This window comes from Toxorhynchites rutilus, chromosome 2 (assembly GCF_029784135.1).
Source record: "Toxorhynchites rutilus septentrionalis strain SRP chromosome 2, ASM2978413v1, whole genome shotgun sequence".
Lineage (NCBI taxonomy): Eukaryota > Metazoa > Arthropoda > Insecta > Diptera > Culicidae > Toxorhynchites > Toxorhynchites rutilus.
In genome coordinates, this window is record NC_073745.1 from 324,056,454 (window position 1) to 324,082,306 (window position 25,853).

Consider the following 25,853-nt stretch of genomic DNA (forward strand, 5'->3'; position numbering starts at 1 on the left):
CTCGCTTATATACCGATTGGTGATTTCAATAGCCTATTTTGAAAGCAAATTTAAGACTATTGAAACAAGTTTTTGGATCAGAAAGTAACAAGTATAGAACGCGTAGACATTTTATCTTTCGAATGAAGTGTTTATCATACCATTTCGTTCAGTTGTTTAGGAGCTATTAACACTCAAAATCTCGGTCTCCGGCGTAACGCTTTCGTTTTCGAAACTTTGATTTTACACCCCGGTATAGAAATGAAAGACGTAGTCCTACGTCAAAAACGTTTTCAAGTTCACGAACGCGGCGGTTTGTTAGTGTGCGTTATATAGTCTGATTTGTTTATATTTGCGATGACAAATATGCAGTGTCGACGTCTGGTGGCGATATTAGTGCAAATTTTTCTCTATCAGAAGGGCCAAGTGCAGTGTAAAAATATAGAAGTTTGAATGAAAATTTCTACTTCACATTGTTTGATTACCTAATACATTACCTAACACCTAACATTACTAACACATTAAGTGAGTGTCAAAACTACTCACTTAACCATTTGTCGATGTATTTTCTGTTTGTTCAACAAATAATTACTATTATAGTATAAAATCATCATTTTCGTTTTCGTTCAATATGTTTTTTGCAATTTCGGAAAAAAAACCTTTTATTTCATCACATAAAATAAATATTCGTTACGTTAAAGTAAATTTTCATTCATAATTTTGATTTTGAAAGCATGTATATTCCCACCTGAATATCCATCTTTTTTTTTCTCTCTATTATAGTGAATTTTAACACATTTCGGCTGGTTCGTCACTTTTACTTCCATTTCTGGAATAAAGTCGAGAGTGAGAATTGAACTCGTGATCTCTGCGTGAGAGGTATGGATGTTACCACTACGCCAGATCGCCTTGTATATCCATCATTATTTTCGCCTCCCAATGAAAACTCACGAAGCTTCATACTGTCTACGCGAACATACTCTTCAAAATCAGAGTCCGAATTGGATTACGATTCCAATAATTCAAAAGCAAAAGCAGACGGCTTTCGATATTCATAGTCTTTATTTTTAGATTTTCCATAACAATGGTCGGAATTTGGCAGTTCAGTATAGTTGTATTGGTGAACCCGAGTGCGAACCCGTGAAGCATCTCAGTTCGAACCCAACAGCTTTCGGGGTGAACATAGTGCGAAACTAGGTTGGAACTGAGTGAATAGAAAAACGTTTTGACAGCAGTTAGTTTGGCACTGGGGTTGAAACTGAACAAAAACGAATTCGCTATAAAACACTCACTCCCATTCAAGCACAATAACCCGATGCACAGCATACACGCGTACGAACAAATATGTGAAGTACATGTGAAGAAGAATGCCTACCAATATAATTTTCATTCCAATTCCAACCTTGACCGGTGCAAGATCGCAAAATAAATCCAGTTATGTTTCGAAGTATATTTGAAGTGTTTTAATTTTATATTATTTTTTTAAGTGTTGTAAACTCAAACGGTCTTCTTTAAAACCACTGTTCCTGAATTCCCGATTTCCGTGCTATCAACACGAAGGCCTCTCCCAGCCGAAGGATCCGTCGTTTCAGTTGATGGTCAGAGCCATCAAACCATGTATGTACAATGTACATACGTTAGGGTGCCAATGAAAATGGCACCCTAATGTCGCGACCGCCTGGATGATCGTCCATTGTGATCGCTCGGATCAGCTTCGGTATCGACCGCTGCTGCTGTCGCTGCAATAAGCAGACCGATACGATGCCCAATCCGATTCGCTACCGCTTAAGGAGACCGATGCGACGCTCAGCTCAATTGCTGGCCGCACGGAATTACTCCGCTGCTGCTGCCGCTGCTAAAAGCAGACCGATGTGATGCCCAGCTCAACTGCTTGTTGCTCGGGTCGGTGCCAATCCTCGTTGTTGTTGCTGCTGCTAGCACTGCTAGATGTTGCTCGTTCCACGTCCGTTGTAAGTAGAGACGTCGGTTAATCGTTCGATTAATTCAAATAATCGAATATCTGCAATTATAATCGAGTAATTTGGTATCGAATAATGAAAAATCAAAATATGAATACATCGAATAGTTATCACAGTAATCGCGATTAATGAAAAAAGAAACCATTTTCAAGGTTAATACAGTTTTAGATCAAGAGTTAAGCTATGTATTTTTTTTATCCAACAGCGACCATCTAACATCGACAATCCGATAGACAACGTGATATATAAAAAATCATGAAATGGTAAATTTATCAATACTGAAACATCATTTCATTCAAAAACCATGATTCTACTCCATGTTCATTTTACAATTATATTTAATGTAACTTTTAAAATTATAATATCATAATCTCTGTTCATTATTATTACAAGAAAAAAATATTCGCTCGATTAATCGCATACTGAAAGACAATTATTCGAATGAATCGAATATTTAAAAACGATTCGACGATTAATCGATAATCGAATCCGAATATAGACATCTCTAGTTGTAAGAATCATCGCAGCGCCGAAATGCACGCACTTTGGCTTACCCGCATGGGTTACCCGCGTTCCTTCTTCTGAATGGTCTGTTGTTCTCATGGCATGTTACTCATATATCTTCTTCTTATTATTATTCTTCTATTTTGCTTATTCAACCGCCAAATGACTTCTGAGGAATAAAGTGATACATTTTAAATCATCATTCTCTATACTCTACACCTAATTTCAAAAAGTTACCTCATAAAAAATGTTCACCACCTCGAAAAAAAACCCCATGCAAAATATCAGCTCAATCGGACTTAGGGAAGAGTGGCGCAAAGCGGTCAAAGTTTGAGTTTTTTGAAAATCGAAAAATCAGGAAATCGGGGTTTTCGAAATAAAATTTGACGCCAAATGTCTTAAAATTGCATAAAATATTTAGCGAGATTTAGTATCATATAGAAAAAAAAATGTTTTGCCAAAAATCGACACTTTGGAACTTTTTTCGGGATACGAGATGAAATGTATGGTTTTCGGTACCAATAAAAATAGTTATCTCGATTTTTCATTCGGAACTTGCTGTGAAATGTTGATTTGCACGATAGTATACCCTATGCAAAATATTGGCTCATTTGAAATTCATTTATTAGTGTTGTAGATGTTAAAATTCGAAACCGAAAATCGGAGTTTACCTGAAAATTTGTTGAAGCCAAATGTCTTAAAATTGCATTACTCGTCAAGATTTACTGTTATCTCGAAAAAAAAAAATATTTTTTTTGACACTTGGTCGTTTTTCCATCTGAAAAGTCGATTTTTGACAGATTTTTTTTTTCGAGATAATTGTAAATCTCGACGACATATCATGCAATCTTAAGGCATTTGGCATCAAAAAAAAAATTTTGAAGACCCCGATTTCCGGTGGTTTTTCGGTTTTCAATAAACTCAAATTTTAACATCTGCAACACTAATGAATGAAGTTCGAATGATCTAATATTTTGCATAGGGTATATTATCGTGCAAATCAACATTTCGCAACAAGTTCCGAATGAAAAATCGAGATAACTATTTTTATTGGTACCGTCGATGGTACTAATAAAACAAAAAAAAATGAAAATATTGGAAGTTAGGCGTAGACTCTCGGATTAAGGAAAAGAGAATAAATACGTGCTAACTGCTTGAGGTTCAAACGACTTATGAGAAAATTTATTTTATTACTTCTGGAAAATCAACAATTTGTTACTGTGGTAATCACAGCGATGTTGCTATAGTTAGTTGCTATGATCAACACTCCTCCTCAACTTCGCTGGATTTAACTCCAATTAATTGTCTTAACGCCTTCAGTTTGACTGGTCCCAGGGGCTTGGTAAGTAGGTCTGCTTGCATCCGATCCATTAGACAGTATTGAATTGCTACAATGCCATCTTCAACCATATCCTTCACAAAACAGAACTTAGTGTCGATATGTTTGGATCGACGAGAAGACCGATCAGCTTCAGTAAGCGCTATGCAACTTTGATTGTCTTCGTATACTCTAATGGGCAATGTTAACGATACGCCAAGATCAGTAAACAGTTTCCATAACACTGGTGTTCCTGGAGACATTCAGCCAACGCAACATATTCAGCTTCACAACTGGAAAGTGCTACTGAAGTTTGTTTCCTACAAGTCCATGTTATCAATCCACCATCTAGCTTCAACATAAAACCAGTATTATATTTTCGATCTGTAACTGCTCCGGTCCAATCAGCATCCACGAAACATTCTAGTTGTAGTCGCTTGCCACTTCCCAAATGCAATTCGTAATCCACCGTGCCTCTGAGATAACGTAAAACCTTCTTGCATTCGGTCCAATCAGCCTTGGTTGCTTTGGTAACACGCCGTCCGAGTATAGATGTCGCAATAGATATATCCGGGCGTGTATTGACGGCTAAATACAGCAAAGCTCCGATGATACTTTGGTACTGCTGAGTAGTTTGAAGTCTCTCACTATCCTCCTCCTTTTGCTGTAGAAAGCCGCTCGACATGGGAACATTCGAAAGCTTACAATTTTGCATGTTAAATTTCTAAAGAATCTTCGATATGTATGATTTGTGACTTACGTGAACACCATTCCATTGATGGGGTAACTACTTTTTTGCATCAGGAATCAATTTTTCGTTCCTCTTTATATGGACGTGCGTATGCGGGTACAAAATTAGTATCAGGGGGAAATGGAAATGTGGATTGAAGTCAGTTGAACGAAGAGGCAGATTTGTATTCATCAGTTAAAAGATACAGTCAGTCAGAGTCAGTTAAAATAACCACTGACTGGACTAGTTCACCAGTCATCCTCGCTAGTCAGCGCTAGTCAATTCATTTTCTAGTCAAGTCATTTTTGTTGGCGGCCACTCCGAAGCAGTTCTAGTCGAAGCGAAGCTACTGGGAGTAGAGTCGGTCCTCATTTTTCACCTTCGAAGATTTCGGTCCCTGGTATTCGGATCGCTGGGGGTTGTTTCATAAAAATCTCCTCCCGAAACTCTCCGTAAAGGTAGGCTGTCTTTATATCCACGTGTCTAACCAACAGCTTGTGCTCGCCCTGGACGGAAGTCTGTTCTGGATATACACGGCAGTGTTCATTGCTTCAGCCCAGAAGCGTCGTGGCAGTCCCGCGTCCAATAGCATACAAAGTCCAAGTCAAAGTTGAGTGATCTATTTTTTGACGTAGGATTACGTCTTTCGGGAACATATTGGGGTACAAATTGAAAAATGAAAATCCATCGCATCATGAAAAATGTCCAATTTCAAACGCTTGTTACTCATTCATTTCATGATGGATTGATGAGATTTTTGCATCAAACGATTACGGCACTCCATAACAATTTTTCACATTCAATAAAATAGTATATATCATATAACTAACTATCGAACAATTGAAAAAATTCAACCCCTATCCAAACAGAGATACCCAGTCCTGATTGGTCGAAATTGACGTCATTTCTTTTTCGCGCCCGATTCGTTCTCTCACCGGCAAGCTGCGTGGAAATCGAGTAGGAGGCGCCTACTTCACACATACCAAATGATATAAAAGGAAGGAGCATTCGTGGATCTCATTCATTCTTACAACGGACGTGGAACGGACAACAACAAGTGGAGAGCAGCAACAGTGAAAGCGGCTAATATATAGGCGAGCATAGAAGTTGAGCGGTCAAAATGCGAGCTGTGTCTCACATCGAGCTTCTATGGCAGCATAAACAGCGGCAAACAGTAGCAACGGTTGTTGAAACCGGTCTACTACTAGTGGCAGCAGCAAGCATCACGAGCGGTTCGTTTCAGGCACGCTCTCTCCGTCAGAAGTGCGAGAACGTTTCTTGGCATCGTGAAAGTACAATATTGAATCTGAGCGGCCAACAATTGAGCTGTGTCTCACATAAGTGGCAATAGCAGCAGCAGCGGCGGTAAACATCAAGGCTGAACCTCAACAATCGAGCTGTGTTTCGCATCGGTCCACTACTGTTGGCAACAACAAACATCATGAGTAGAGAGTTTCAGGCATGCTCTCTTTCTCTACTGCTGCTGCTGCTGCTACTCAGTCAGATTTCTCATTCTTGTTGGACGCTCAGATCAATAAACATATGTGTTTCTAGTGTGCATTGCTGGTACTCCTGTTCACATCAACCAATACAATTGGATGCGGTTATGGAGGTAAAGGAGACAAAGGATCCGGTTGAGGAAGAGTGTATCGCAAGGTTCCACATGACAACATCCAGTGTATCAAACCCGCTATCCGTTGTTTAACTCACCGTGATGGTGTCAACGAAACCCTTGCAAACCGACGCACAGAAGCCGAAGATGCCAAAGCCAAGGAAAGCAGCAGCGACTCGGAAAAAACTACCGCTGCCAAAAAGTTAACAACTGCTACATCCGACTGAAACCTCACATTAGCACCCAGCAGATTCCGTACAACCCATTTAACCATTCCAGTCCTTTTCAGGACTTTCGATATTGCTTTGAAACGAAAGAGTTTAATTTATTGTTTTCCACTTATCATAAAAATGATATAAAACTACGATCAAAAATACTGTTTACTTTTATATTTTCTTTGATCATGTGCAACTAACAGGAAACTTATCACGTCAGAAACATACTTTCCGTCAACCAACCTGACTGGATGCGGTAAGGGAGGCGAATGACATATGTATGCATATATATATAGCGAAACGGCCATGCCTCAAGGAATTTTCTAAAATAATATTTTGCCAATGCCTTTGCGCGAACTACACGGGCGAGTAGCACCATAATAGCAAATCAAATGTCGAAGTTCGTGATATGGGTGCGTTCATCGCTATTCGGTTCGGCGTCGGTTTAACCCTTTCATTACGGCAGTGTGCTCCGCCGAAGTGCTACCCCTGTACGGAGCACTGCGCCGAAAAGTATGCACATCGCGCTGGTGTGATCGAAGAGCAGTATGAATTTCATGTCGTCTAAAGACGACGCTCGTACACACAGCTCGTCGCGCGGATGTCGTCTATAGACGACGCTCGTAACGGAAGGGTTAACCATCAATAACTACGCTTGGCAACATTGAAATCTGGCAATTTTCTTATGAGATTTTTCTCCCGCATGTTAAAAGTGGTTTTTCATGTACATAAAAACGCAGCGTAGTATGTCAACTGCTTCCCGGTTAGAAAATAAATGATCGTTAGAAAATAAATGAGCGACCCGTCCAATTTCAAACGCTTATTGCTCATTCATTTCATGATGGATTGATGAGATGTTTGCATCATACGTTGTCGGCACTCCATAATAATTTTTCCCATTGTATATAATAATATATATCATGTAACTAACAATCGAACAATTAAAAAATCTCAACCACTATCCAAACAGAAGATACCTAGGCCTGATTGATCGAAATTGACGTCATTTCTTTTTCGCGCCCGATTCGTTCGTTCACCGACAAGCTGCATGAAAATCGAGTAGGAGGCGCCTACTTCACACATACCAAATGATATAAAAGGATGGAGCGTTCGTGGATTTTGTTCATTTTTACAACGGACGTGGAACGGACAACAGTGGAGAGCAGCAGCAGTGGACGCGGCTAATATATAGACGAGCATCGAAGCTGTGTAGTCAATAGGCTAGCTGTGCCTCACATCAAGCTTCTATGGCAGTATAAGCAGCGGCAAACTACTACTACTCTACTAGTGGCAGCAGCAAGCATCGCGAGCGGAGCATTTCGGGCACGCTCTCTCCATCAGAAGTGCGAGCACACGCTTCTTGGAATCGTGAAAGTGCAGCAGTGAACTTCAAGACATCGAAGCATCGAATCTGAGCGGCCAACAATTGAGCTGTGTCTCATATCGAACTTAAGTGGCAGTAGCAGCAGCAGCGGCGGTAAACATCGAGGCCTGTCAACAATCGAGCTGTGTCCCGTCCACTGTGTGAGCTGTGTCGGTCCAGTACTGATGGCAACAGCAAACATCATGAGCAGAAAGTTTCAGGCATGTTCTGTCTTTCTGCTGATGCTGCTGCTCAGTCAGATTTCTCATTTTGTTCGACGCTCAGATCGGTAAACATATATGTTTTTAGTGTTTTAAGTGTGGTCACATCAGATCAACATCAACCAACATGACCTCATGCGGCAAGGAAGGCAATGGAGGATCGAAGCGTATCGCAAGATTCTACATGACAATATTCAGTGTATCAAACACATTTTCTCAGGAAAAGGATGGGGTATAAGGAAATTATTACAATGTTGATAATCACACACACTCAATTCTTAAATCTATTCGTACATCAGTTGTGAATTTACATTTCATTCTTCTGTTTATAGCAAGCGGACCAATTACTCACAAAGGAAGAAATGGAGGGTATAAGGATATAAAGATAATCACACACGAACATCGATAGATTTAAGGAAAACATATATTTGGGACATGTAATCAAGGTCTAACCGAGCCAACACATCTCTCACCGGCACATTGGGCTGCCTTCCTCTAGCCCGAAGGGAGTTCTCTAAATTCGATCTGGCAACAAGATACACCTCACACGACCAAACAACGTGTTCGATGTCGTGGTAACCTCGGCCACAAACGCAGATATTGCTGCCGGCCAGATTGAAACGAAAGAGTAGCGCGTCTAACGAACAGTGATTGGACATGAGTCGGGAGAAGGTGCGAATAAAGTCCCGACTCAAGTCCAGACTTTTGAACCATGGTTTGAGGCTAACCTTAGGGATAATCGAGTGAAGCCACCGGCCCAATTCATCTTCGTTCCATTTGCGTTGCCAGTTAGCGATGATATTTTTACGGACTAAAGAGTAAAATACATTGAAGGCGATTTGACGCTGATAAATATCGCCTTCAATCGCACCTACCTTTGCTAATGAGTCAGCCCTCTCATTACCCGGAATTGAGCAATGTGAAGGGACCCACACAAAGGTAATGACATAACAGCGTCTGGATAAAGCACTCAAAATTTTTCGTATTCTCTCAAGGAAGTACGGCGAGTGCTTTTCCGGCCTCACTGAACGGATAGCTTCGACAGAGCTAAGACTATCCGTTACAATGTAAGTGTTCAACAGGCGACGCTGTCCAGCGCCCAATGAATTGCTGCCAATTCAGCAATATACACTGAGCAAGGATTCTGAAGACTGTGTGAGGTGCTAAAAAATTCGTTGAACACTCCAAATCCTGTGGACTCATTTATAGTGGACCCATCAGTAAAGTACATATTATCACAATTGATACCCCTATATTTTTCATCGAAGATCGTTGGAGCGATCCTCGATCGTTGGTAATCTGAATATCCATGGATATCTTGCTTCATGGACAGATCAAAATGCACAGAGGAATTGATGTAGTCAGGGAAACAAACACGGTTGGGAATATACGAAGAAGAATCAACCTGCATGGAGATGAATTCATGATATGAACTCATGAATCCGGAGTGAAAATTTAGCTCGATCAGCCGCTCAAAATTTCCGATCACCAATAGGTTCATGACCTTACACCGGATGAAGAACCGAAGAGATAATAAATTGAAGCGATCTTTTAGTGGGAGTAGGCCTGCCAAAACCTCGAGACTCATGGTATGCGTTGAGGGCATACATCCCAACGCAATACGGAGACAAAGATACTGAATTCGCTCGAGTTTAATTAAGTGTGTTTTGGCAGCTGATTGAAAACAGAAACTGCCATACTCCATCACTGAGAGAATAGTTGTTCGATACAACATTATAAGATCTTCGGGATGTGCTCCCCACCAGGTGCCGGTAATTGTACGGAGAAAATTTATTCTTTGTTGGCATTTTTTACTCAGATACCTAATATGGGCCCCCCAAGTACATTTTGAGTCGAACCAGACCCCAAGATACTTGAATGACATAGCATGAGTGATCGGTTTACCCAAAAGTTGAAGCTTTGGTTTTGCTGGTCTATGCTTCCTAGAAAAAACCACCATCTCTGTTTTCTCCGTGGAGAATTCGATCCCTAGCCCAATGGCCCAGGTTGAAAAATTGTTCAAAGTATCTTGTAAGGGTTCTTGTAGGTCGGATTCTGTTGATCCTACGACAGAGACCACTCCATCATCTGCAAGTTGTCTTAGGCTGCAATTTTGTGTAAGGCAATTATCGATGTCGCTTACATAGAAGTTGTACAAAAGGGGGCTTAAACATGAGCCCTGGGGGAGGCCCATGTAAGAGACCCGACTTACTGCCGAATCTCCGTGAGAAAAGTTCAAATGCTTCTCACAAAGCAAGTTATATAACATATCATTCAATAGAGGCGGCAGACCCCGAGAGTGTAATTTGTCTGTCAAAACCTCTATTGAAACAGAATCAAAGGCCCCCTTTATGTCCAAGAATACTGAAGCCATTTGTTTTTTTTCCGGCGTAAGCCATTTGAATTTCTGAAGAAAGCAACGCAAGACAATCATTCGTCCCCTTGCCCCTGCGGAACCCATATTGTGTATCTGAGAGTAGGCCATTCGTTTCAACCCATCGATCAAGGCGAAACAAGATCATTTTCTCCAACAATTTCCGTATACAAGACAGCATTGCTATTGGGCGGTACGAATTGAAGTCGGACGCGGGTTTTCCGGGTTTTTGAATAGCTATAACTCGTACTTGTCTCCAATCATCTGGAACAATATTATTCTCCAGAAACCGATTGAATAAATTCAACAAGCGATGTTTCGCCACATCAGGGAGGTTTTTCAGCAAGTTGAACTTAATTCTATCCGATCCCGGAGCAGAATTGTTACATGAAAGCAGAGCAAGAGAGAATTCTACCATCGAAAACACGGAATCAAGATCGCACCTATCTTGTGGTATATCTCGAACAATTTTTTGCACAGGAGCGGAATCAGGACAAACCTTCCGTGCAAAATTAAAAATCCATCGATGTGAATATTCCTCGCTTTCATTGGATGAAGAGCGATTTCTCATGTTTCGAGCCACTTTCCATAATTTTTTCATTGACGTTTCTCGTGACAAACCTCCCACGAAATTTCGCCAATAAGCACGTTTTTTCCCTTTGATCAAGTTTTTAAATTGATTTTCAAGGTCCAAATACGATTGAAAATTTTCAATGGTTCCACGTTTCCGAAAATCTTTGAATGCGTTCGATTTATCCTGATAAAGCTTGGAACATTGGCTATCCCACCATGGATTGGGAGGCCTTCGACGAATAGTGGAGCCTGGGATGGGTTTCGTTTGAGCGCGAACCGCGCTGTCATAGATCAAACGAGAAAGGAAGTTATACTCCTCCAATGGAGGTAAACCATCTCTGGAATTGATGGCTAGAGCAATTGCGTCCGCATATTTTTTCCAGTCAATGTGTCTTGTGAGGTCATATGCCATGTTTATAGATTCAGAAGAATTCGACCCAATGGTGATGGAAATTTTGATTGGCAAGTGGTCACTGCCGTTGGGGTCCTGGATTACATTCCACTTGCAATCTAACGATAGTGAATTCGAGCAAAGCGAGAGGTCAAGAGCACTTGGGTTAGCAGGAGGTTTAGGTACACGTGTTTTTTCCCCAGTGTTCAAAACGGTCATATTGAAGCTGTTACAAAGGTCATATATCAACGATGAACGATTGTCGTCGTACTGTTCACCCCAGGCAATTCCGTGAGAGTTGAAGTCTCCCAAGATCAATCGTGGCTCAGGAAGGAGTGAGCACATGTCAACAAGTTGCTTGCGGCTAACCGCAGCTCTCGGAGGCCAATACAAGCTGACAATACAGAGGTCTTTTCCTCTGATGTTTGCACGACAAGCAACAGCTTCAATCCCTCCAATAGGTGGAAGGTCAATTCGAAAAAATGAGTGGCACTTATTGATCCCCAATAGCACCCCTCCGTATCTGTCATCACGGTCCAAGCGAATAATATTAAAATCGTGGAAAGAGAGATCATCTCGCGAAGAAAGCCAAGTTTCGGACAGAGCAAAAACATCACAATTGAAGTTATGAATTAAAAATTTGAATGTATCCAATTTAGGGATAAGACTACGACAATTCCACTGTAAAACAGTGATATCTCCGACCTCTCTATTTGAATTAGACATCAAGAGAGATAATCATTGCAAGGAGGGGCCATGTTTGCATCAATTGTTGCAAAATTGTCTTTAATACTGGAAGCATTGATATGACAATGGTTCTGATGGAGTCGGAAACATTAAAGCATGTGAAGATTTGAGCCACAAGGTCAGTCAACTTTATAAATCCCGATTGGGAAGTTGAAATGGACGGTAAAATAGGGACAGTTGGGGTTTTTGATGTCCCTTCGAGTGCTGGGTCGTTCGAAGGTGAATTATTCCCACGGAAGCCAGGAGGAACCTGATTTTGCTTGTCCGCTGCACTCGATTTTTTAGGCATGCTAACAGAGGGTATAACCGGAGGGGCTTGTCCTTGAACTTTGGGAGTGGTCACATTTTTGCGCCGGGGATTCCCTTGGAAGATGTACGGTGTGCCCTCGTTAGCTGTATCCGCTTCCATTTCGTCAACTGGCAGCGAAGCGAAGACATTGTTTGCGGTTAAAGGTTGTTGCTGTTGGGCCAATGGAGAAGCGCCCTTCAAAATTTCCGCAAAAGTGCGCTTCGAGCGTTCCTTTAAAGAGCGCTTCTGCTTCTCCCAGCGACTCTTGTAAGTTTCACAAGCCGAGAGCACGTGCGGATTTCCTCCGCAATATGGACACTTTTGCTCAATCGCACTGCAGGATTTGTCCACATGTTGCTCTCCGCAAGTGGCACAGCGCTCCTTGTTGGCGCAGTAAGCTGCTGTGTGACCAACTGACTTGCATTTCAGGCAAGTCATGGGCTTTGGCACGAAGAGTCGCAGCGGTAGCCTCAATTTGTTCACCATAACGTAGTCAGGGAGGGCGGAGCCAGCAAAAGTGACTCTAAACGAGTCGGACGGCGTAAATTTCGATTCTTTCCCTTCCTGGGAGACTTTGCCGAGTTGTCGGCATTCTAAGATTTTAACCTTAATCAAAGGCAGCTTTTTAAATCTGCCATCTCCTTCCATAATTGATTTGCACGTCAGACCCGTTTCGGTTATCACCCCCGAGATTTCTACGTCATGGGAAGGCACGTAGACACGATATTCCAGGGTAAACCTCTGGTCGACGACAATACCGTTTGCGTCTTTCCGATCAGCCACGACAACACGCAGTTTGGTCGGTCTAACCTTCGTAATTTCTGTCACGGAGGAGTATCTTGCCAGATCTTTCATGATCTGAATAACATTAAGTGCTTTTCCGTTTGGCTTAGGCCTGAAGAAAACAACCCACGGACCAGTTCCAGGTGCATCTTCAGGATAGACCTTGACACGTGGAGAGGTTTTTTAGAGGGGGGCTTGCTAGAGTTAGCAGACTCGTCCCCGGACGAAACATCCTCTGATGTAGGAACGCGTTTAAGTGTCTTCGCTGTTCCTTTATTTGTTTTTTCAACCAGAGGGGAGTCATCATCAGAGATCTCCATATCTGGAGATCCTCCCCCTTGCTCGACGTGATGGTGTCAACGAAAACCACCAAAATAAAAACAGAAGTAGGCAGCAGCGGCTCCGAAAAAGCTACCGCTGACAAAAAACAAAAAATACCCAACATCCAAACCAAACGGCCCTTTTCAGGGCCATCAGATCATTATCAAAGAGTTTAACAATATATTTTTTCAAACATCCAAAATCAGCATGCGACAGATAGCCTAACGTAATCCTACGTCAACTATGCGGTCGTGTCTCGGACACAACCTTCTGTGACTTTTCTCTCAGCACCCCCATTCTGCTGTGGGGCGTATCCAGCTGTGTACTCTGCTCGGATACCTTCATCTGCATAAAACTTCCGAATGGTCTTTCCGGTGTACTCACCTCCACGATCCGAACGAATAACTTTAGGTTTTGTACCGAACTGATTCTGCGTGAAGCGGACATATTCACGAATTTTATTTTCGGCTTCGGACTTGGCTTTGAGAAAATAAATCACGGTATGTCGGCTGTGATCATCGATCATGGTCATGTAGAACATACACCCGCCAGGAGTTTCCGTCATTGGACCGCACAAGTCACTATGAACAATATCGAGTATCTCATTTGACATTTTCTCTGCTGGAGACGGAAACGATGGACGTGAAATCTTTGCTTTAACACAGCACTCACACGTCATACGGATTCCACATTTCACCATTTTTATTCCAGTTGCGAATCCTTTTCGCTCGAGCTCTGCGATTGCTTCAGGATCTCTGTGTCCAAGCTTACGATGCCATGTATGAATACATTCTTCACTGTGCTTTGGATTACCTACCATCAGGGACTTCTCACACGCCAAGTTGAGTCGATACAACGTAAATCACATCAGTCAGTGTTATTTTCACAATCTGCTTATGATCGTCCAAGCATTCGATTACACAATCTCCGATTCCTTCCGTGCGTAACATTTTTCCATCGGCATCGACGTTTGAAAACACTTCTGTCATTCGTCGAATGCGACGTTGCACCGGAATCAATCACCCGCGGCCAGGATTTCGCACTTTTCCCTACGGATTCCACCATGAACGTAAAATCATTTAACTCATTTCCGCGCACATTTTTAGCACCTTGTGACGAGCTCCCACCTTTAGTGCCTGCTCGTTCGTCTCGCTACTGGAATCCTTTCGCTTATCAGCTTCATCCGTTACTGTCGCCTTAACCATTGCCATCGTCAGATCCTCCTCATTTCGAGCCTCCAACGCCATAATCAGGGGAGTGAACGAATTCGGAAACCCTCGGAGAACCAACTCAACCTTGAGGCATTCCTGCATTTCAAAACCTGCATTTTCCAGTCGTGCGTACAGATAGCTGAAAAATACGCCTCCATATCGTCTCCCATCTTGTAGTTGAGATTCGTGATTTGCCTTCTCTTGTAGTTGAGATTCGTGATTTTATTTTCTTGATTGATACGAAAATAGTGTCAATCCACCTAGAAGCGCGATGGATATGTTTATATAGAGCCATTCCATGTCAAACCGATATAGTGGTTCTCAGATTTTCGTGAAAAGTGGCAGTTTTGTTCTTTATCGCAAAATATTAGAACCGTATTTTTTATCATTAAGGTGATTGTTTCCATTTTAGGGTTGCCCAAAAAATATTTTTTTCTATTTTTCTATTATTTTTTTTAAAATTTATTATTAAATTTTAAATTTTAAAAATTTAAATTTAATTATACTTATAAATATAATATTGTATAAATTTGGGATTGTGGTCTTGTAATTATTGATTTTTCTTTATAGTTTACATTGTCTTGGGACCAAGGGTGTTATATTTTTTAATATTTTTTCTTGAAAGCTAAGATTTTTTTTAGATAACATATCCAAAATTGAGAGATGCATTATTTTTTGTCCTTGAGTTATGATTTTTCAAAAATAACCGATGGTCCGAAAAATCGTTTTCCCTTTTTCCAAATATGACTTTTTTAAATTCATAACTTTTAAATTACCTGGCCGATTCAGATGATCGATATACTAATTTGAATCCACATGAAATACCGCATATGCATAAAAATTGGATTCTAGTCGCATAGATGTAGTTCAGTTGCATAGGAATATTGAACGAAAACTGAAAACAAGTTAACTTTGAAAAATCACTCGAAAACGAAAAAAACATCTCTCTGACATTCGGATATGTTATGAAAAAAACTTCAGCTTTCAAGAAAAAATATAAAAAATATGATGACCTTAGTTTCGAAACCATGTAAGTTATGAAAAACGATTACAACCAATAATTACGAAAACAAAATCTTTTTTTTTCAAGTGCAATGTTTTTTAACACTCCTATACTCGCGCATTGGTCGGTCAAACCGAGAAATCAATAATTCGTTCATTTCTCATAAAATATCAACACTACGATTTTGCGATTCTCTCTAGCTTCGTTATTCGTCGTTCGTCATCGTTTAGCGTATCGCATGTGTTGGTAAAAAAGGGACGTGTGCCACTTTTTTAACATTTTCGGTCTGACATACCGACGCGAGTATAGGAGTAACTTTTTTGGACAAGTTCCTTTTTCATATTCTAGAATATTGTTGAATGAAATGTATAAATTAATGTGAGTGGCGTGGAATATTTATAGAATATAATGCATAAGATCATTACCGAACTATTCTTATTTGATTTCAGTCCCTTTTGTAACTGGATTGAGCGGATCCATACATTAACTATTCGTCGATATATTCGTCGTTAGATTCATACGTTCAAAAGCAAAATATAAATGTTTGACTTTCGTATAGTTATTCACTAAATATAATGGTCATACATATACACATTTGTGAAAGAATTTCACTCGTGGAAGAATTGTAAACAGTAAGCTATAAACTAATCGGTGGCTTATGGTAATTTTTTAACAATTACAGTTTCGGGGATATTTTTTTATAGTGAATTTTTTATTCGACAAGAAAACAAGAGAAAGAAAAGGAAGTTACTAGAAATCCTTTTATATCATCTTTTTATGCCCCATCTGAAAAAAGGTATTGATTCCTAGTTTACCTAGAATACAGAGACAAAGAATATTAGAAATATGCAAACTTTATATTCCATAACCTCTATCATCTAATAATTATCTAGAAGGTCGTTATACATTCTTCTCTTCGATAAAAGACCCGAAAACAACTGCATGAAATGTAAAAAATATGTTTGTTTCGAGCATTCAGTTATGCTATGTTCTGATACTTACTCCAATGAAACCCCAATCGATTAATACGTTTTTATGTTATTTTATAACTCTTTATACTTCCATGAATTATATTCAGTTGCTTACTTTTAATTAATAACAGTGAAAAATTCGAATTTCGATATTTGTGTTGGAGTATCAAAAATTACTCTGTTTTAAGGAGGCTGAATTAGAGGACTATTAAAACATAATAAAGACGAAGAAAACATACTTTTTGGAATGTTTTCATTCAATCATACCCATAAAGCCTGAAAGATACACTATGGCAACATTACAGAGAAGTTCAATTTTCGGTCTGTGACACCGTGCGCGAGTATACGTGTTATGATTTTGCACGCGAGTACAGAAGGGTTAAACAAAACTAGCTCATTGGCTTTAATTTTTTATATATTGATCATCTAAATCCTCTCCAGTCTCTCCATCTTAATCCTTCTCCAGTAGTTCAAAAGATATCAAATTTTGAAAAAGGTCATTTTTTGGAAAAAAAAAAGGCGAAAAGTTGATTTTTCGGACCACCATAAAGTGGAATCTTCTTCTTCTTTAATGGCACTAACGTTCCTAGAGGAACTTCGCCGTCTCAACGTAGTATTACTTGCGTCATTTTCATTAGTACTTAGTTGAGATTGCTATGCCAAATGACACGCCTTGCAATGCATTCTGAGTGGCAAGCTCTAGAATACGCGTGATCACAGTGCAAGTCGGAGGAAATTTCTTTGACGAAAAATTCCCCCAACCAGAACGGGAATCGAACCCGAACACCCGGCATGTTAGCTATGACGCTAACCACTCGGCCACGGGAGCACATAAAGTGGAAATGGCCACCCTGATGAAAAAAAAAATCGGGTCTAATATTTTACGATGAGGAATAAAACTACCAATTTTCATGAAAATCTGACAATCACTATATCGGCTTGGCATGGTATTCAATTTTGCGCTTGACCCATTTTCACCCCACTAACCTTCCCCCCCCCCCCCCCTCACTGTAAATAAGACATTATTTCGAAAATATTCAAATTCGAATGGAAAAAAAAATTATGTTCAAAATCAGTAATGACTCATCTGGCAAGACTTTAATGAATCATTCTATCCAATATTCACAATTTTCAGCAGTTCTGAATAATGATGGGCATGAGATTTTTTCTGAGGTGTTATTTGATGGCTATTTACACATCAAACTTGGGGGTCTCCGTAGCCACATTGGTTGCGCGTTCGCTTAGTAAGCGATCGATCGTGAGTTCAAAACTCAGGACCCTCATTGACCATCTTTGTGTTGCTACAGAATAGCTACGTCCACGCAACAATCATCAGCGATGGAGATCGATCCACGGTCGAAATAAGATCGATTCATCCATACAACTGCTCTGCTCTGCAAGACACATCGGGCTGCTGTTCTATAAATAACTCAACAATGATCAATCAACTGTCTCCGCTGTCCGGTGGTCCAACTGGATAATGGAAGAACAGAAAGAATAACTCTTACGCCTAAATGGCTACTGTGTGAATGTACCATATGTAATGGTATAGAAGGAATACTGGCAAATGGCAGCTGTGTAATGTGCTAATTATAGATATGATAACCATGTGACATGTACACGATTAAAATTCGGCTCTGTTACAGCTAAAATGCTAATGAGCCTTAAATAAATAAATGGGATAAAAAAAAATACACATCAAACGTTGATGGATTATTAAATAATAACTATTTGTACTACATTTAAGTATTATGCATTGGAAGTTGTGGAAATATGTCTCCTATTAAACGGCTCACAGCTTTCAAAAATTTTCAAAATCCCAGAGTGTCGATTTTTGTTTGACAAGAAATTTTTTTTCGAGTTGACTCTAGATCTCGACGTTTCATGCAATTGTAAGACATTTGGCATCAACAATTTTTTTTCGATAATCCCGATTCCCTCGGGTAACTTTTCGATTTTCAAAAAACTAAAACTTTGACCGCTTCGCGTCACTCTCTCCTGTTTTTTTTGAAGTGAGGAACATTTTGTATAGGGTAACTTCTTGAAATTTGAGGGTCGACTTTTCCCATACATTCATTGGCACCCTAATGTACATGTAGTGTATCTTGTCTTATCTAAACCTAAACCTACACTGATCGTTTTAAGAGAAACGAATTGTAGTTTTAAAAATGCATTTTTTTTTTAGTTTAATACCTGAAATATAATTGTAGAAATTATGAAAATTCAGACTATTTAGACAAGAAAACATTTTTATGACAGTTGCTGTTTTTGAGCTATGTCGATTTGTAAATAAAAAGTTTCACCTTATTCCAGAAGCAGTCTAGACTAATATGGAAGAAAGTGATATACATATCCACAAAGTTTGGAAGGATTCTGAAGCTAAGCCTGCCTCTTGACGCGAAATTCGTTAATATTTGCCAATGTCCACATTCCGCGATAAATCGTAACAAACATTCACTATTCTTGATAATTGCAAATCATTTGAGGTTTTGGCAGTGAGATACCTATCGTGTGAGTTTTGCGGCTAATTATGTCGTACGTATTTCAAATTATGATTATTAGGCCATCTGAATGGATCCGGTAAAAATGTAGTTTATTTATTAATCGGTATCATCGTTAGAAAAATTTATCGAAATCATTTATTACACTTTTTAACTTAATAGATGGCAGTATGGCATCTAATTTCAGCCACAAATTGGTTTATTGTGTCAATTAACTGAATTATATTTTCGTTAGAAGTCATCAAACCAATTGTTTGTTCATGATCACATTGTCCACCTCTGTAAAATGTGATATTGAACTTCAGTAATAATGATCATTTCCATAATAATAATAATTATTATTATTATAATAGAGGAAACATGCTATAGAAGCGACCTGTCTAACCATGAGTATCGCAAATAACTTTTCTTTCCAATCCTAACTGGTGACGATAGGTATATCGTCTCAACATAGTTATTGACTATTTAAAGTTCAAATCACCAAAACTTTCACAATTAAAATAGATTGCTGCAACCAAGCCTTATTCGGTGAACAACTACCAAATTTATAATCTCCCCAATGTCATTAGAAACATTCTAACGATAATCGCTTCCATTTACACGGTTCCTGACTGCAGACTTCCGATATTCGCTCTAGTCATGAACCGCAAAATCCCGAACATGAGTTGGGCAGCTTCAATCAACCGCATTGGAGAAAGCGGTAATATTATAGTCAACCAATGTTTTATATTCGGTGTCTGCTGGTATACCAGAAAGATAAAACTTTATCGATTAGAACCAAAATCAAAAGACATTCGATTAGTTCCACCCGAACGACGGCAGTTCGAACTAACTCAAAACAATGACAAGGCAGGAAGGTTCGTTGGAAAAGTTTAATTACGTTTAAAAGGGAAAAGCATTATGAATCGTTGATCAACGCATCGAGGTAATGTTACATCAGACGAAAGGTACGATGACTGATTTGGTTACAATTCATTAATTGCAATTCGAACCACGCCTTGTCATTTGCGTTCCTCACAGCCCAAAGCCGCTTTTCTGTGTTGTCATTTGTCCGAGAAATCCGTGAGCGCGCGAAAAGGCAGCTTCCGCTTGTTCAGTCGGAAGAAATCCGCTTTATAACAGGGAAAATCCGCTTTGGGTTCAAAAGATCAGAGTACCTGCCACTGCTCGACCTGCGTGGGACAAAAATGTCTCCCACCGACGACAGGAAGCGGTGTACAGAAATAATCCAAAGCGAGCGAGATGAACGAAAAAAAACCGTAAAATTTTCATCTTATGCGGGGTGGACTCGGAGCAACTGCTGCGCCACTTGCCCCTGGGCCAATAACTAAAATAAGGACCGGGGCAGGTCACAAACAGAAAACGAGGGAAGTAAAAATAAAAAAGTGCGGCTAAAGTAAACACAATCTATCTCGCCAAGAATGAAGCCATTGGAAATTGTACGAAAAAATTCCAGCGAAACTTGGGGAATGACGTCAAAAACCCACCATTCTCTCGGATGCTACCAAAAGGAGCAGACAAAAAAGACTGTCTTCACGTTGACAGTTGAAAGAACGATAATTTTGATGATAAGCAATTAAGGACCGCTTAATGTGACGAAGGGTGCTGACGAATGTTTTGGTTTCAATTCCACCCTTGAAAATTGAATAATCACGCATTCTTCAAGTAGCGACTTCAGCACTCAATCGACTCCATCGTCGGATGAATGTTTGCGTGGTTCGCACCGTTTTCTGTTCGAGCTAGTTTGACGTGAAATTTATACCCATCTTCTGCCACAAAACCAACGCAAGATGGTTCCCGGGCTTCATCTTCTGACGAGCCACGGTTCAGACGCTCAGTCAGTGACTAATTTCTTCCGCGTTGTTTTAATCAACACTCCTCGCTAACGTGAAGCGAGGCTTTCAAGCTGACTGAACGGGGGGCCACAATGTGAAGATTGCTGCCATACAGAGCAGTGGTTGCTCCGCTTTTGCTACAGTTACATATACAGTGACTGGCATAATAAAGGTGAAGTACCATTTTCTTGAATAATTTCTGTACATAAAACAGCATCGCAATACACGGTACGAATTGAAGCTCGACGCAGGCTTACCGGGTTTTTGAATAGCTGTTATTCGAAAAACAACTACACTATTTACACGAATCTTTGGTACATAATGAAAGCTTCTGAGTAAAATGAACAAGATTTTCTGCAATCCAGAGCTGACGAAAAAATTCTGATATCAAAAACTTGGAATCCAGATCGCAAGAATACGGGACGAACTTTTCGTGCAAAACCATTAATCCATCGATTTGACCATTTCCACCGGCTATCACAAATCGATTAGAAGGCTCAAAGTTCGAACATGAATATTTCGTAGGATTTATGTTTCTCCAAATGAAGTAAACCATTTTTGAAAGAAGGTAATGATCTAGACCAATCTTATTCGCAGTCGATATGCTTTGTGAGGTCGAACGTCATTGCTCCGGATTTTGTCAGGTTGACCGGTTGCAAGAACCCATGGCGACTTGGGTGTATCGAACGAAATAAAAGAAAGCGGTTCTGATCTTTGAAACTATTTTAATTTCTTCACCATAAATTTTATTTCCTTCACTGGTGTGTGGCCGATGACTGATAAAAAATGAAGAAAAAAAAGCCGAACCCTATTATTTGGTCCCTTTATATAGACTAAGCTATTTCAGTTGTCTTTCTTTCTCTATGAGCATTGGAGAACTAATCGTAACGCATACTGCTGAATGTGAAATTCATCACAGGCCAAATTAAAACAAAAATTGCAGATGATTCTAACGACAACAATTTATTGCACACTCGACTTCTCGTCGACCTTCCCTTACTTCTAAATCGGGGGATGTGGCGAACATTGCTTCAAAAGTCGATTTTTCGGTCCAATTGACTAACCTGATGCTCAATAAACCCGTTCTTCGGAGTTTCACGCGATGATAGACGATTTTTGGGTTTGTTTATGTTTGTTCAGGTACCTGGCATGTAAGACCGAGGATCAGGGTTACCATATCTACAGACTAATCTGTATTTATACTGATTTTTCAAACTTTTTGAAACCAAGAATCTGTGGATACAGATTACAGAATTGTCTGATTTTCGATAATAACGATCCAGTATTAATGCTTTCCGATAGGAATTATTTTCCTTGAAAAAGATCCTCTTGTCTTTCCACGTTAATATTATTCATACCGAGTACCGTTACCTATGATTCATAGTAACTCCGTATACATTCGTGAAAAAGTTCACTAGACAATTAAAATTCGTTTAGAAAAAATGTAAACTATTACACCGTTGAATAAACTATTAAGTATCATTCCTTGCTGTGGTGGCTGAGAGCAGACAAACGACCGCAAAGGGTTGATTATCGCTCGATATCAAAGTTACAATTTCAGCTGGTGGAGTTTCTTTTTAAAAAAGGGAATCACACCTGCTGTCAAGGGAGTCTAAATCAGAACTGACTTTATTTGTTGCTCGAAATGAATTTACAATAAAATGCTTATTCTACAAAAACCTACACCTGGCGACAAGTCGATCGGACGATCGATTGCGCTTGCCTAACTCAGCACTAAATGTGTACTTTGGTGCCATGTGTATCTGCGTGTAACTGCCCTCCTCCTAAGTGTTGATCCTCCTGGTTCAACGGTCCGAAGGGACAATGGTCAGACTCCTAACGACTGGGGTTGGAATAAAAAGGTAGGTTTATTGTTGCCAGCCATCTCCGGTTCGTCTGCTCTGGTTTCTGTTATGATAACTGTAGCTGACTGACGTCTGATCCTGAATAAGACATAAAAAGTAAACAGGAGCATTATTGTTGATGAGGAGGTTAATCCTCCAATGAGTGTCCAATGATGTGTCTCCGATGTCAATTGCAGCTTTTCCAAACGTTCCAAATTCTTGTGGTGCAACTTGTTCAATGTATGAATATCCATGGGATAATCGATGTGGTGCTGAGAGATTTCTAAACCTATAGAGGGTAGGTAGATCGGTTGGTTTATTGTTTCGATCACTTGGTTTGTGAACGAATAGTTTCTTATTGATACCAAACAATTTTGATAAGTGATCAAAAATGATCCTGTTAGGTTTCTGTTCGATATTCCACACGTGTTTCGTAATGTGTCATTCACCTCATTCAATAACAGAGTTGTTTGACTCATTTCGGTTACTATTGGATGATGTAAAATTTGTTCGTAATTGCATCTGCTGTTTTTGCCAGATATTATGTTAAAAATGCAACTGTTTTCTGGGACGTCTTCAAGATCAGACAGATTACATAGGCTCCAATTGCCTAATTTACGACAAATATCAGTTTTAATGTAGAGTTTATCGTCACCGTAGAGGTATTCGTTGCCATCCAGTTTTATGCGTTTCGAGTTGGATATTACGGGTTCAATTTTAAGATGTTGGTACGTTAGGTTTCCAAAGTGGGGGATGTTGATGATGTACAAGATGATCTCTCCGTTGGTTCCAATGGTGGTGGTCGCAAAGCCGAGTGCCTCATCCAAAAGTACTGGGGAGATTCCCTGCTTGCTAAGAATCTGACCTATCAAATCGATCTCTTTAGAGTTGAGCAGTTTTCTGTTTATTATTTCTAGTCTTGCTAGTAGTATTGCATCGTGAATGTTACTGATTTCTTCATTTAGAATGTCTAAATTCATTATAATGTTCAAAAGATCTATTGCTGTATTCGTTTTTTCGTTAGAAATAATCAATTTGTTGATGCTATCCGTTATATTATCTACCCCTTGGTACAGTTCGTCATTTATATTGATTTGTTTGTTGTTGTTGTCCGAGATATCATTTAAATCTTTATTTATAATTTTGAGGTCGTCAGCGTCTGGGGAGCCGGACATCCATTTCCAGGCTCTGCCAAGTGCATCCCAGCGTTTCATTCGTCCGGGTTTGATTTGTTTCAGGTTGTTCTCGAGTTCGAGGATTTTTCGTCTTAGTATGGTTGTTATCTCGTTATCATTGTCTTGTCGAATAAGTACTTGGTCTTTTATGTCCAGTAGTGTTTGTTGTATGAAAGTGGTATTTATCTCATGAACTATCTTCTTATAGCCCTCTATAATCTTGCAATTTTCTAGATGGACAACAGCTACATGGTCTTGATTTACATTCCTGATAATAATATTTCCAAGCGCAGCTTGAACCCTGAAAGATTAAGATTTCAAACTAATATTTTTTACATTCGTTTTGTGTAATTTGGAGTTTCTCTCATTTTTGAAGGTGACTTCGTTATTTTCTTGCACATGGGTTTTTTTAAACATTTTTTTATGTTTCGGCTTTATAATTTTATCCTTAGTGTAAACCATTTGACCTACTTCTAACTGTGGGGCGGATTTTCTATTTTTATTGAACTTTTCTAATTGTTTTGTTTGGGCTTCTTTGATTTTTACTATAGTTTCGTCGTACATTTTCTGTCTAATTTGTTCTAGTCGATCTGGGTCGATTGGTACGTCTGAGTCTTGTCTTTTTCCAAATAGAATTTCTTTAGGTTTCTTTAAAGTAACTGAGTGGATCGTGTTATTATACTTTTCCACAACTATGTGAATTATGTTACGGGGAGGTAGACGGGGGGTTAGTTGTTTTTGGATTCTGTAAAGTTCGATGATGGTAGAATGAAATCTTTCTACCGGTCCGTTTACTTCGGATTTACTATTGGGAGTTAGGTATACCCTTACATTTAAATCTATCAATTTTCCACGAATATCGGGTGATTGAAAAGCACGTTCGTTGTCAACAACGATTGAATTTGGGACTATAAAGGTTGTTACTGTTTCCCATATTGCTTGACCAATATGGACAGCGTGTCGGGATTTGATGGGGATCATTCGTCCAAACTTACTAAATTTATCAAGGCTTGATAAAAAGTAGTTGGATTCGATTTGGAAAACGTCTATGTGAAGAATTTCATATGGAAGATTAGGTGTTGGTGTTTCTTGAAGTGGAATCACAAGAGGCTGTCTGTCATATTTGGTTTCATTGCAGAGATCGCAAACACGCACATACTGACGAATTTTATCAGTTAATTTCGGAAAATAATATTTCCTCAAAATTTGTTGTTTATTTTCGTTGATACCACGGTGTGCTCTCTCATGTGTCTGCTGTATTATTCTCTGTTGTACGTCCGGGTCGGTTATGTCTTGAAGAATGTTTTGCGTGAATCGAATTTTCAAAAGGCCGGATCGGCTGAAAAACTTTTTGTAAATTTCTTGTAGTTGGCCTAAGATTGCTTCGGTTGTGTGTAAACCAATCAGTTTTGAAGGTGCAAAAAATTATTTCATTAAAGCTGTTAAAATTGGTTCGTCGTATCTAGTCCTTTTTATCGTTATTCTTGTGAAACCGGGAAAGGGGTTAGTTGTTATTACGTCGGGTGCTGTGTCTGTTGTTTCTAAAATTATTTGTAGGCGAAAGGCATTCAAAGGGGCTTCTGTTGAGATGATATAATTATTATCATCATCATCGGCAGAGTGTTGCGTCGGTGTTAATGAGTTGACCTGCAAACGACTCAATGCATCAGCAACAACATTGGATTTACCGGGCTTGTAAACTATTTCATAGTCGTGCTCTTCCAGGTAAGATTTCCAGCGTTTGAGCTTTGCATTAAAATTTTTCGCGGATAACGAGAAAGTTAACGGTTGGTGGTCAGTCAGTATGACAAATTTTTGGCCGTAAATATAATTCCTGAAAACTTTCAGTGCCCAGTGAATTGCAAGCATCTCTTTTTCCGTAGCAGAAAAGTTCTCTTCCGTACGATTAGGAGT

General features: G+C 39.6%; 2 protein-coding genes across 5 annotated transcripts in view; one reads left to right on the plus strand and one right to left on the minus strand.

The window, feature by feature from the left end:
- LOC129771077 (5-hydroxytryptamine receptor 2B-like) overlaps positions 1-25,853 on the plus strand; it is a 396,880-nt gene that overhangs the window by 136,696 nt on the left and 234,331 nt on the right. The gene's annotated exons all lie outside the window — the stretch shown is intronic.
- On the minus strand, positions 3,986-4,495 carry LOC129767096 (uncharacterized). Its single transcript, XM_055767717.1, has one exon. The coding sequence runs from the start codon at positions 4,493-4,495 to the stop codon at positions 3,986-3,988; it is 510 nt and encodes a 169-aa protein (XP_055623692.1).

What these genes read in the sequence shown, in the direction of transcription:
- LOC129767096 (XM_055767717.1), bottom strand. Translation starts at nt 4,495, where the DNA reads ATGCAAAATTGTAAGCTTTCGAATGTTCCCATGTCGAGCGGCTTTCTA.